Here is a 12,679-nt window from a genome sequence, read left to right on the forward strand (position 1 = left end):
TGTTTCCGTGTTGCTGCATAGGTGAGGTATGGTATGCTGTCAAGATCAAGATTATCACATTTCCATAACGTAATGATGTGTCAACACGCATGTCATAGCCAGTTATGCCAATGCCAGACGTTGCAACTGCTTGATTATCTTCTGTGTTTGGGTAAAATGATGCTTTATATTTAACAAGAAATGTTTGATTATTGGTAAACAAAGTCACCTTCCCTACCTGCAGGATCCAGTGTGATGGACTCGGACCACCCATCAGGGAGACCAAGGAAAGTATTTCAACACTTTCAAGATAAAAGGATTGCAGACTGCTTGATGAAAACATGTCGACTTCTGGGTTTTCATGGTAGGTGCACTGGGTTCTCATAGGTGTACTGGGTTTTTATTGTAGGTGTACTGGGTTCTCATGGTAGGTGTACTGGGTCCTCGTAGGTGTACTGGGTCCTCATGGTAGGTGTACTGGGTCCTCATGGTAGGTGTACTGGGTCTTCATGGTAGGTGTACTGGGTCCTCATGGTAGGTGTACTGGGTTCTCATGGTAGGTGTACTGGGTCCTCATGGTAGGTTACTAGGTTCTCATGGTAGGTGTACTGGGTCTTCATCGTAGGTGTAGTGTGTTCTCATGGTAGGTGTACTGGGTCTTCATCGTAGGTGTAGTGTGTTCTCATGGTAGGTGTACTGGGTCTTCATCGTAGGTGTAGTGTGTTCTCATGGTAGGTGTACTGGGTCTTCATCGTAGGTGTAGTGTGTTCTCATGGTAGGTTTACTGGGTCTTCATCGTAGGTGTACTGGGTCCTCATGGTAGGTGTACTGGGTCCTCATGGTAGGTGTACTGGGTTCTCATGGTAGATGTACTGGGTCTTCATGGTAGGTGTAGTGTGTTCTCATGGTAGGTGTACTGGGTCTTCATGGTAGGTTACTAGGTTCTCATGGTAGGTGTACTGGGTCTTCATCGTAGGTGTAGTGTGTTCTCATGGTAGCTGTACTGGGTCTTCATCGTAGGTGTAGTGTGTTCTCATGGTAGGTGTACTGGGTTCTTATGGTAGCTGTACTGGGTCCTCATGGTAGGTGTACTGGGTCCTCATGGTAGGTGTACTGGGTCTTCATCGTAGGTGTAGTGTGTTCTCATGGTAGCTGTACTGGGTCTTCATCGTAGGTGTAGTGTGTTCTCATGGTAGGTGTACTGGGTTCTTATGGTAGCTGTACTGGGTCCTCATGGTAGGTTACTAGGTTCTCATGGTAGGTGTACTGGGTCTTCATCGTAGGTGTAGTGTGTTCTCATGGTAGGTGTACTGGGTCTTCATCGTAGGTGTAGTGTGTTCTCATGGTAGGTGTACTGGGTCTTCATCGTAGGTGTAGTGTGTTCTCATGGTAGGTGTACTGAGTTCTCATGGAAGCTGTACTGGGTCCTCATGGTAGGTGTACTGGGTCCTCATGGTAGGTTACTGGGTTCTCATGGTAGATGCACTGGGTCTTCATGGTAGGTGGAGTGTGTTCTTATGGTAGGTGTACTGGGTTCTCACGGTAGGTGTACTGGGTTCTCATGGTAGGTGTACTGGGTTCTCATGGTAGGTGTACTGGGTCTTCATGGTAGGTTACTAGGTTCTCACGGTAGGTGTAGTGTGTTCTCATGGTAGGTGTACTGAGTTCTCATGGAAGCTGTACTGGGTCCTCATGGTAGGTGTACTGGGTCCTCATGGTAGGTTACTGGGTTCTCATGGTAGATGCACTGGGTCTTCATCGTAGGTGTAGTGTGTTCTCATGGTAGGTGTAGTGTGTTCTCACGGTAGATGTAGTGTGTTCTCACAGTAGGTGTACTGGGTTCTCACGGTAGGTGTACTGAGTTCTCATGGAAGCTGTACTGGGTCCTCATGGTAGGTGTACTGGGTCCTCATGGTAGGTTACTGGGTTCTCATGGTAGATGCACTGGGTCTTCATCGTAGGTGGAGTGTGTACTTATGGTAGGTGTAGTGTGTTCTCACGGTAGGTGTACTGGGTCCTCTTGGATGGTGTACTGGGTCCTCATGGATGGTGTAGTGTGTTCTCACGGTAGGTGTACTGGGTCCTCATGGATGGTGTACTGGGTTCTCATGGATGGTGTACTGGGTTCTCACAGTAGGTGTACTTGTGATTGTTGAAGATGTACTTGTTATCATTGTAGGTGTAGTGGATTATCATGATATTGTGTACTTGTTTGTCTGTGTGAGTACCAGATAGCCAAGGAAGTGGTTTTGATGTAGGGGTGCATCATAATGGTTGCCATGTAATCTACTGCGTTGTATTATTTGTAGTTGTTTGGCGTGGTCAAGATAATCTTGGTGGATGTTTTTCGGTGAGAATGCTAAGTGGTCTGATTTGAAATGTCTGCTGTTATTCCAGTTTCAGGTGGGTCAGTGGGGTAGCCTTGTGGTTAAGGCGTTTGCTCAACACAGCAAAGATGTGGGTTTGATTCCCCACATGGTTACAGTGTGTGAAGCCCATATCTGGTGTACCCCACCATGATATTGCTGGAATATTGCTAAATGCGTCGTGAAACTAAACTCATTATTTTCTAGGCGACCTCACCATTCTGGCTGACCACTTCCTGGACATTGTCAATGAATCTGCTCGATATCGGATGTCAGCTACCCTCATCTTGAATGAGATTGTGTTTGGACACAAGCCCACATCAGGTATGACTCAACTCTCCACAGAAGTTCCATCATGAAGCCGGGCCTTTGTTCTTGTACCATTGCCATCTGGCACATCAGCTATGCGTCCTCAAGTGCCAGTGCCGCCAGTTACCTCTGTTTCCTCAAGCTTCCAGTGGAATCCTGTTTCGGCAGGCTCTTCCCTCGGGACCCAGCAACTTGGCTTGGCCTCGAGCATAGGATTGTTGAACTGGGCCACTTGACTCTCCTTAATCCCTTATCCTTGTCCTTGACCCCTGCTGCCTTTCCTTCAGATGTGTCTCTCAATGCAGAGAGTTCCCTCCTGGAGGAGTGTGATGAGGCCATGGATGAAGAGAGGTACCAGGAGAATCCTGGTACCGAGTGCAATTGCCTTCGAAGCCTTCAGCTGGACAGACAGGATTCTGTGGGCCTTCAGGATCTTTTACGATCTCTCAGATTTATCTCTCCACCTGTTATACAGCCTTCCTGGTTGCATTGACATCTGGTAGAGGGGTTGGTGTCATCCTTGCTATGTCATAGGATCTGTCGCTTCGTTTACCAGATTCTTACAGCCCTAAAAGCGCTATCCCATTTCACATAACAGCGCCTATCGATCACCTTCCATTTATGTTTCCCGCATGGTAAAGCTAGTTGATGTAGATTATTATTTTGAATGGATCTTTGTGTCAGACAGCATGCCACTCCTGACTCGGATTTCTTCTGGAGTATGTCTTATGCACCCCAAGGAGGACTTCTTCTGAAAAAGATTCCTACAAACCTGCAGAGGTTCTTGATTCTTTGCAGAACGCCCTCCTTGGGGTACAGCCACCTACCTCCCCTCATTCCTTCATCAGGAAAAGTGAGATACGAAGTTGACGGCCAGAGTTACTTGCTCTTTGTTCAAGGGACCCTGAATGGGTCGTCTAACAAAACAAAAATATTTTATATTACAACATAATTACAATTGTGGCAGGTCTTAAAGTGGACATTTTTATGCCTATGTGTACCCTGAGGAGGACTTTTTTCAAAGTAGCAAGAACCTCTGTAGGTTTGTACGAGTTTCCATTGTACAGATGCATGCAGTTTGCACATTGGTGTTTTGATCTCTGCCTCAGTGAACCAAACAGAATAAAAGTCAATCATATATTTTTGTGTGTTCAATATGTATTAAGTCCAACGTCAGTTTGTAGTCAGTGTTCAGCATGACTGTTGCAGATGGTAGACAAGCAGACATACCAGGGTCGAATCAGGGGGAACTGGACAGTACAATCAGGTAACATCAGTCACAGCACAGTCACAACACTGATACAACACCGTCACAGCACAGTCACAACACTGATACGACACCGTCACAGCACAGTCACAACACTGATATGACACCGTCACAGCACAGTCACAACACTGATACAACACCGTCAGAGCACAGTCACAACACTGATACAACACCGTCACAGCTCAGTCACAACACTAATACGACACCATCACAGCACAGTCACAACACTGATACAACACCGTCACAGCACAGTCACAACACTGATACAACACCGTCACAGCACAGTCACAACACTGATACAACACCGTCACAGCACAGTCACAACACTGATACAACACCGTCACAGCACAGTCACAACACTGATATGACACCGTCACAGCACAGTCACAATACTGATATGACACCATCACAGCACAGTCACAACACTGATACAACACCGTCACAGCACAGTCACAACACTGATACAACACCGTCACAGCACAGTCACAACACTGATACAACACCGTCACAGCACAGTCACAACACTGATACAACACCGTCACAGCACAGTCACAACACTGATACAACACCATCACAGCACAGTCACAACACTGATACAACACCGTCAGAGCACAGTCACAACACTGATATGACACCGTCACAGCACAGTCACAACACTGATATGACACCGTCACAGCACAGTCACAACACTGATACGACACCTTCACAGCACAGTCACAACACTGATACAACACCGTCACAGCACAGTCACAACACTGATATGACACCATCACAGCAGTCACAACACTGATGCGACACCATCACAGCACAGTCACAACACTGATGCGACACCATCACAGCACAGTCACAACACTAATACGACACCATCACAGCACAGTCACAACACTGATATGACACCGTCACAGCACAGTCACAACACTGATACAACACCGTCACAGCACTGTCACAACACTGATACAACACCATCACAGCACAGTCACAACACTAATACGACACCATCACAGCACAGTCACAACACTGATATGACACCGTCACAGCACAGTCACAACACTGATACGACACCATCACGGCACAGTCACAACACTGATACAACACCATCACAGCACAGTCACAACACTGATATGACACCATCACAGCACAGTCACAACACTGATTCGACACCATCACGACACAGTCACAACACTGATACGACACCATCACAGCACAGTCACAACACTGATATGACACCATCACAGCACAGTCACAACACTGATACGACACCATCACAGTCACAGTCACAACACTGATATGACACGTGACAACACTGATACGACACCGTCACAGCACAGTCACAACACTGATACGACACCATCTCAGCACAGTCACAACACTGATACGACACCATCACAGTCACAGTCACAACACTGATATGACACGTCACAACACTGCTACGACACCGTCACAACATTGATACGACACTGTCAGAACATAGTCACAACAATGTAACGGTACAGTCACAGCACTGTCATGACATGTCAGAATACTGTCACAACACATGTTTTACACTTATCATAAGACAGGAAACTACTCTGTCACATCACATTTGCAACACTGTCAAGAGTCACAACTCATGTTACGACACCGTCACAACACTGACATAACACTGTCACCTGACTGTCTATCACAGTCAAAACACCGTCACAACTTAGTCACAACACTGACACAAGACTGTCACATCTCATAGATCTGTTGTATATCGTACAGAAATATGACACCTGTCACAAGACAAGAACTAACTGTGTTGGAATTTGAGAAAGCAGGTTGTTTCCCAATTGTCTCACAGGGATTTCTAAGCTACTACTAAAAACTGACTGAATGCCAACAGGCTCAACCACACCAACAATGGAAAATTTAATCATTAAATCACGTGGACAGAGTATACAAAACTGTCAAGCAAACAATTTTGAATTTAACAAGTGAAAATTCACAGAAGCATCCACATTAAACGACACCAACGCCTGCTCAGTAGAGATCAACCCTGACTGCTTTGAACACATCAGACATTTGACTTTAACTTCTGCTGTGTACACCACACTGGCTTCTACATGTTAGTCCTTGCCACATTGTTTCTGTGCTTCCCACCTAATATATATATATATGTACACGCCTGCACGTGCACGCACGCACACATGTATACATATATATATATAGTAGACCTGTGACAATATATTGTAGTATCGCTAATCATGATACTTTATCAGATGATGAACATATTGATACTTTTTTTCATATCATGATACATAACATTGACCTTAATATTGTTAATTTTCATTAGAAATTGATGGTTATGTCAAAACTTTTACTGTTTCTGGATATAAAAAATATACGATTGTAAAGAAAATATCTAAAGATAATGTCACATCAAGTGAATAAAGAAGTTTTCAAGCTGTGAAGCTTGTCCTTACTTGAATATTTTTCCTTCTCCCAGGATGCTGGCAGAGGAGTACTTGTCCCCCACCAACTTTGACCTTCAGACTGCAGTGTTGCCTGATACATCTAGTCCAATTGCTCACACCTCTCTCAGCATCCTGCCCTCGTCAGCCACCTCCCCCAAAACTGTGAGAGGCCTCAATCACAACATCTGTCAGGTCTGTCTGTACATGGAGGGGCTGGCCAGCTTTGCCTCCGTTCAAGGCCGACACTTCCGTCCCCTCCTTATGCTGGTGCTGTATCCACTGTTAGACAAGCTTGGTGACGACAACTCCCTGATCAGCAGCACAGCCTACAGTGCTCTTGTGGATGTCTATCAAGCATGTGAATACAGGTAAGTGTCACATCCTCATGGATCTGTGTCAGGCTTGTGAAGACAGGTAACTGTCACATCCTCATGGATCTGTGTCAGGCTTGTGAAGACAGGTAACTGTCACATCCTCATGGATCTGTGTCAGTCTTGTGAACACAAGTAACTGTCACATCTTCATGGATCTGTGGCAGGCTTGTGAAGACAAGTAACTGTCACATCCTTATGGATCTGTAGGAGGCTTGTGAATACCTGGAACTGTCACATCCTCATGGATCTGTGTCAGTCATGAGAATACAGGCAACTGTCTCATCCTTATGGATCTGTGTCAGGCTTGTGAAGACAGGCAACTGTCTCATCCTCATGGATCTGTAGGAGGCTTGTGAAGACAGGTAACTGTCACATTCTCATGGATCTGTGTCAGGCTTGTGAAGACAGGTAACTGTCACATCCTCATGGATCTGTAGGAGGCTTGTGAAGACAGGTAACTGTCTCATCCTCATGGATCTGTGGCAGGCTTGTGAATACAGGCAACTGTCTCATCCTCATGGACCTGTGTCAGGCTTGTGAACACAAGTAACTGTCTCATCCTCATGAATCTGTGTCAGGCTTGTGAAGACAGGTAACTGTCACATCCTCATGGATCTGTAGCAGGCTTGTGAAGACAGGTAACTGTCACATCCTCATGGATCTGTGGCAGGCTTGTGAATACAGGCAACTGTCTCATCCTCATGGACCTGTGTCAGGCTTGTGAACACAAGTAACTGTCTCATCCTCATGGATCTGTGTCAGTCTTGTGAACACAAGTAACTGTCACATCTTCATGGGTCTGTGTCAGTCTTGTGAATACATGTAACTGTCTCATCTTCATGGGTCTCTGTCTGGCTTGTGAATACAAGTAACTGTCACATCCTCATGGATCTGTGTCAGGCTTGTGAACACAAGTAACTGTCACATCTTCATGGGTCTGTGTCAGTCTTGTGAATACAGGTAGCTGTCACATCCTATTGGTTCCGTACCAGTCATATGAATGCAAGTAACTGTCTCATCCTCATGTGTTCGTGCCAGGCTTGTGAATACATATAACTGTAACCTTTTTTGTTTTTATTTAAATCAAGCTTGTGAATACAGGTAACATTTATATCCTTGTGGATCTGTGTCAGTGAATAAATCCAGTCATGATGTTCTGTATTCTGCAGGTCCCTAGATGAAATGATTCGTCACAATGCGGACTATTTGATGAATGCAATCTCCCTCCGCCTGCGCCACCTGGAGGCCAATCTGCGCTGTCCAACAGTGCTCCGTGTAATGCTGCAATACAGCGAGGCCGACATCCTGCCGCTGGTTGATGACACTGTACAAGAGGTAGGTGTATAAAGTTTTTGTAATGCTGGACATATTTTGTCAGCAGACACTCTGAATTTGATACACATATATGTGTATATACATGTGGGGGGCTCATTCTGAAGACCAGAGTTGATCCCCTGTGGAGGCACCTAGGCCGAGATGGGCACTTTTGTAGAGTATCCTTGGACAAGTTATTTAGATCCACATTGTCTCAGTTCACTCAGCTGTAAAATGGGTATACGTGAGGATGTGCTGGCAGTGTGAGTGATTAGCTCATTGAGATAATGGGCAGGATGGCTTTATGCCGGAAAATACTATAGTGTCCTATGACCGTGGATAGTAATGTATGAAATGTGCCTTTATATGAGCGCACTATTACTTATACAAGTACCATATTGCTAAATGTCCAGTCTTCAGACAGTGAAGTTGGTACATGTGTATTGCTACGTCCTGTCTTCAGTCAGTGCTAGTTGATACACGTGTATTGCTATATGTCCTTGCAGGCAATGAAGCTGGTACACATGTACATGCATGTCCTGTCTATATGGTGACTGTCTCTACTCAGTGACCAGTTCGTGATTTGGGCATAAAGCTTCTCTTTGAAATAACAAAGACAAAATAAACATTGACAGTATTTTAACAAAACTAGGTAGAAAAATGCAAGCAAAAACTTCACAGCTTTTAAATAATACTTTCTGTCTTTCACGTAGCAGATGAAAAGAAAAGTCAGCTACATAAAAAAAATCCCAGGGAACTTCTTAAAAACCACCCCGGAACAACCCTATTGAACCATACATTGCCCAAGGTCTCAAAATGGAGGGATGGGCTTCGTTTCCGGGGCAGAACTCAAAAACTGATCTATATTTTTCTGCAAAACTTAGTAGATATATCTGTCAGAACCTGAAGTGGTGCCATTTGCTACTTACAGGTGTTTGTGATGTAATATTTTCTGGGTTTTCATGGAAAAGATTTAGACTTTGTCTCAAAATGGAGGGATGGGCTTTGCAGAACTCGATAACTCTTCAATATTTTTCTGTAAAACTTGGTAGATAGAACCTAAAGTCAGAAACTAAAGTGGTGCCTTTTACTATTTACAGGTTTTTGTGATTTATCATTTTCTCGGATTCCATGGAAACGTTTTGGACAGTCTCCAAATGGAGGGATGGGCTTCATTCCGGAGCATAACTCAAAAACCGATTTATGTTTTTCTGCAAAGGTATTTATCTGATAGGGATATCAGTCAGAACCTAAAGTGGTGCCTTTTACTACTTACAGGTTTTTGTGATTTATTATTTTGGGGTTTTCATGGAAATGATTCAGACTTTGTCTCAAAACGAAGGGATGGGCTTCATTCCTGGAGCACAACTGGAAAACTTCTTACTATTGTTACGAGTGTGTATTTTCTGTATATTTGGTTATTAATTAAGTATTAATTTCCAACGTTTAGTGTTTTAAATAATAATTATGATGGGTCACATTTCGTATAATCGATGGTCAGCATTTTAAGATTTTGGCAGCAGGTTTTCTGGAAATTATCTGCCCTTGGCTATTTATTTGTTTACTTCTGGGAGACTGTTCTGGAAGTGGTCCACGTGAGTGGCGATGGTGGCATTTGCTCGAACTTTTGGGAAATGGCTGAATATATATAAAAAGGCTGGTTGCCGTGTTGAGACACAGACATTCAATGGAGTTTACATCGCCAACAAATTCACCAACTCTTGAATCAACATTAGCCGCTGTCAGACTGCTCGCTGTGTTACGTTCTGCATAACTGTTTCTCTCTCGCACTTTGATGAGTTTGCTATATTATATTTTGTGACCCATTGCCTTAGATTTTGTCTCACTTGTATTGTATTTGAAATCAGTGTTGTTAAATTGACTTGTGACCTTGTATAACTTGCTCTCTTTATTATATCTAATAATACAATATATGAATGTTTTAGACTTGTGTTTGTTCTGTTTTGCTGGTTCACAGGGGGTTTCTTACATCGTTTGTCATGGCAAATTCTTAACTGAAACAAAATTGGGGGCTTGTGCGGGATAGAATTCATTTGACATTTGAGACCATGTGTGGAATTTATTTCAAATTTTTGCAATTTTGCAACAAGTCAATTGTGGAATCAGCAAAATGGTGTTTGAACTTGAAAAGTTTGTATTGTCCCCTGACTCTGAGACAATTAGTCAGTTGCGGAAATCAGATTTATTGCAAATTTCTTCACATCTCAAACTTGTTGCCAAACCTGCAAGGAGAAAATTTCAGATTTTGAAAATTGTGTTGAATCATTATATTGATGAGTCAGTTTTAGAAGATGATGTTTTGGAAATGGTTTAGATCAAGTAGAAATAAAGAAACTTGAATTCAATTACAAATTCAAAAAGAAGAAAATAGAAAACAAGAAGAACTGAAAAGGATGGAAATAGAAAAAGAAAAAGAAAATGACTGTGTCAATACAAAGTGATGCCATTTGGTCTGAAGAACGCACCAGCGACGTTCCAGGGACTCTTCAACAATGTCACATCAGGCCTTGATCGTGTCGAGGCGTACACGGATGATGTCATCGATTATGACATGGAGTGGGATGACCATCTGAAAAGGACTTGTGCTTTCTTCGAAAGACTGTCTGAGGCAAAGTTGAATGTGAATCTCGTCAAGAGTGAATTCGGGAAGGCACAAGTTGAATTTTTAGGGCATGTTGTAGGACACGGCCAGGTTCAACCAGTTCATGCTAAAGTTGAAGCAATTGCACAATTTCCAGTACCTCAATCTAAGAGAGAACTCACGAGATTCTTGGGTATGGCTGGCTGTTACAGAATGTTTTGTCAAAACTTCTCAGATGTTGTATCTCCATTTACAAACCTTTTGGGGAAGAAGGTAAAAATTCAAGTGGGATAGCAGTTGTCAGACTGCATTTGAAAAAGTCAAAGCCATACTCATGAATTCTCCAGCATTACGGGCACTAAATTTTGAGAAAGCATTTAAGGTGCAAATTGATGCAAGTGATGTTGGTGCAGGTGCTGTCCTGATTCAAGAGGATGATTCAGGAATTGAACATCCAGTTTGTTATTTTTCAAAGAAATTTGACAAGCACCAAAGAAATTATTCTACTATTGAGAGAGAGACATTAGGTCTTCTGTTAGCTTTACAGCACTTTGAAGTGTACCTTGGTACCACCACTTTGCCAATTGAAGTTTCTACTGATCACAATCCCTTGACTTTTCTTCACAAAATGAAGAACAAGAATCAAAGACTTATGAGGTGGAGTTTGACCTTCAAGGGTTCAATCTTGTGATCAAACACATTAGAGGCAAAGACAGTGTTTGTGCTGATGCATTTTCCAGGGTGTAAATGTATGATGACTTGATGATGCTGTATGTATGAATGTATGTATCTGCATTTTGTCATAATAATTCTGCAAGAAGTTTCTCATATTGCTTGTTTTATGTCGTTATTATGTTATTATTGCTACGATTGTAACAGAAAGTTTCTGCGAAACTTTCTTTTCCTCAGGGGGAGAGTGTTATGAGTGTGTATTTTCTGTATATTTTGTTATTAATTAAGTAATAATTATCATTAGGTCACAACGTTTAGTGTTTTAAATAATAATTATGATGGGTCACATTTCGTATAATAGATGGTGAGCGTTTTTAGGATTTTGGCAGCAGGTTTTCTGGAAATTATCTGCCCTTGGCTATTTATTTGTTTACTTCTGGGAGACTGTTCTGGAAGTGGTCCACGTGAGTGGCGATGGTGGCATTTGCTCGAACTTTTGGGAAATGGCTGAATATATATAAAAAGGCTGGTTGCCGTGTTGAGACACAGACATTCAATGGAGTTTACATCGCCAACAAATTCACCAACTCTTGAATCAACATTAGCCGCTGTCAGACTGCTCGCTGTGTTACATTCTGCATAACTGTTTCTCTCTTGCACTTATGTGAGTTTGCTATATTATATTTTGTGACCCATTGCCTTAGATTTTATCTCACTTGTATTGTATTTGAAATCAGTATTGTTAAATTGACTTGTGACCTTGTATAACTTGCTCTCTTTATTATATCTAATAATACAATATATGAATGTTTTAGACTTGTGTTTGTTCTGTTTTGCTGGTTCACAGGGGGTTTCTTACATCGTTTGTCATGGCAAATTCTTAACCGAAACAAAATCTTTCCGCAAAACTTGGCAGATATGTAAGGCAGACCCTTAAGTGGCACCTGTTTACAGATTTTGGTGATTTATCATTTTCCCGGTTTCCATGGAGGCGATTCGGACCTAGTCTCAAAAGGGATGGATGGGCTTCGTTTCTGGAGCACAACTCGAAAACCATTTTATACCTTTATATATGAGACAGATTTTTTTGAAGTGGTGCCTTTTGCTATTTACAAATTTTTATCATTTTTATTTTTCCTGGTTTCTATTGAAATGATTCTGACTTAGTCTCTAATGGGAGGGATCGACTACGTATCCAGAGCACAACTCGAAAACTTCATAATATATTTCAGTAGATCTTGGCAAATATATGAGTACAGATCTTGAAGTGCCTTTAGCTTTTTTACAGATATGAGGCATTTATTTTTTCTTGATTTCCACGGAATATTTCAAACTTAATCTGAAAAAACATCAAGTAACTG

At 42.6% G+C, this 12,679-nt stretch overlaps 1 protein-coding gene across 4 annotated transcripts in view; it reads left to right on the top strand.

Annotated features, from left to right (window-relative positions):
- The window catches only part of LOC137267988 (TELO2-interacting protein 1 homolog), a 38,752-nt gene that overhangs the window by 9,228 nt on the left and 16,845 nt on the right, over window positions 1–12,679 (top strand). For all 4 annotated transcript variants that reach the window (XM_067802450.1, XM_067802452.1, XM_067802451.1 and 1 more), the window contains exons 12-16: window positions 224–343; window positions 2,553–2,669; window positions 3,864–3,921; window positions 6,389–6,724; window positions 7,900–8,065. In XM_067802450.1, the coding sequence (XP_067658551.1) occupies window positions 224–343; window positions 2,553–2,669; window positions 3,864–3,921; window positions 6,389–6,724; window positions 7,900–8,065 (797 nt within the window). The remainder of the gene's footprint in view (window positions 1–223; window positions 344–2,552; window positions 2,670–3,863; window positions 3,922–6,388; window positions 6,725–7,899; window positions 8,066–12,679) is intronic.

This window comes from Haliotis asinina, chromosome 16 (genome assembly GCF_037392515.1).
Source record: "Haliotis asinina isolate JCU_RB_2024 chromosome 16, JCU_Hal_asi_v2, whole genome shotgun sequence".
NCBI classification, from domain to species: domain Eukaryota; kingdom Metazoa; phylum Mollusca; class Gastropoda; order Lepetellida; family Haliotidae; genus Haliotis; species Haliotis asinina.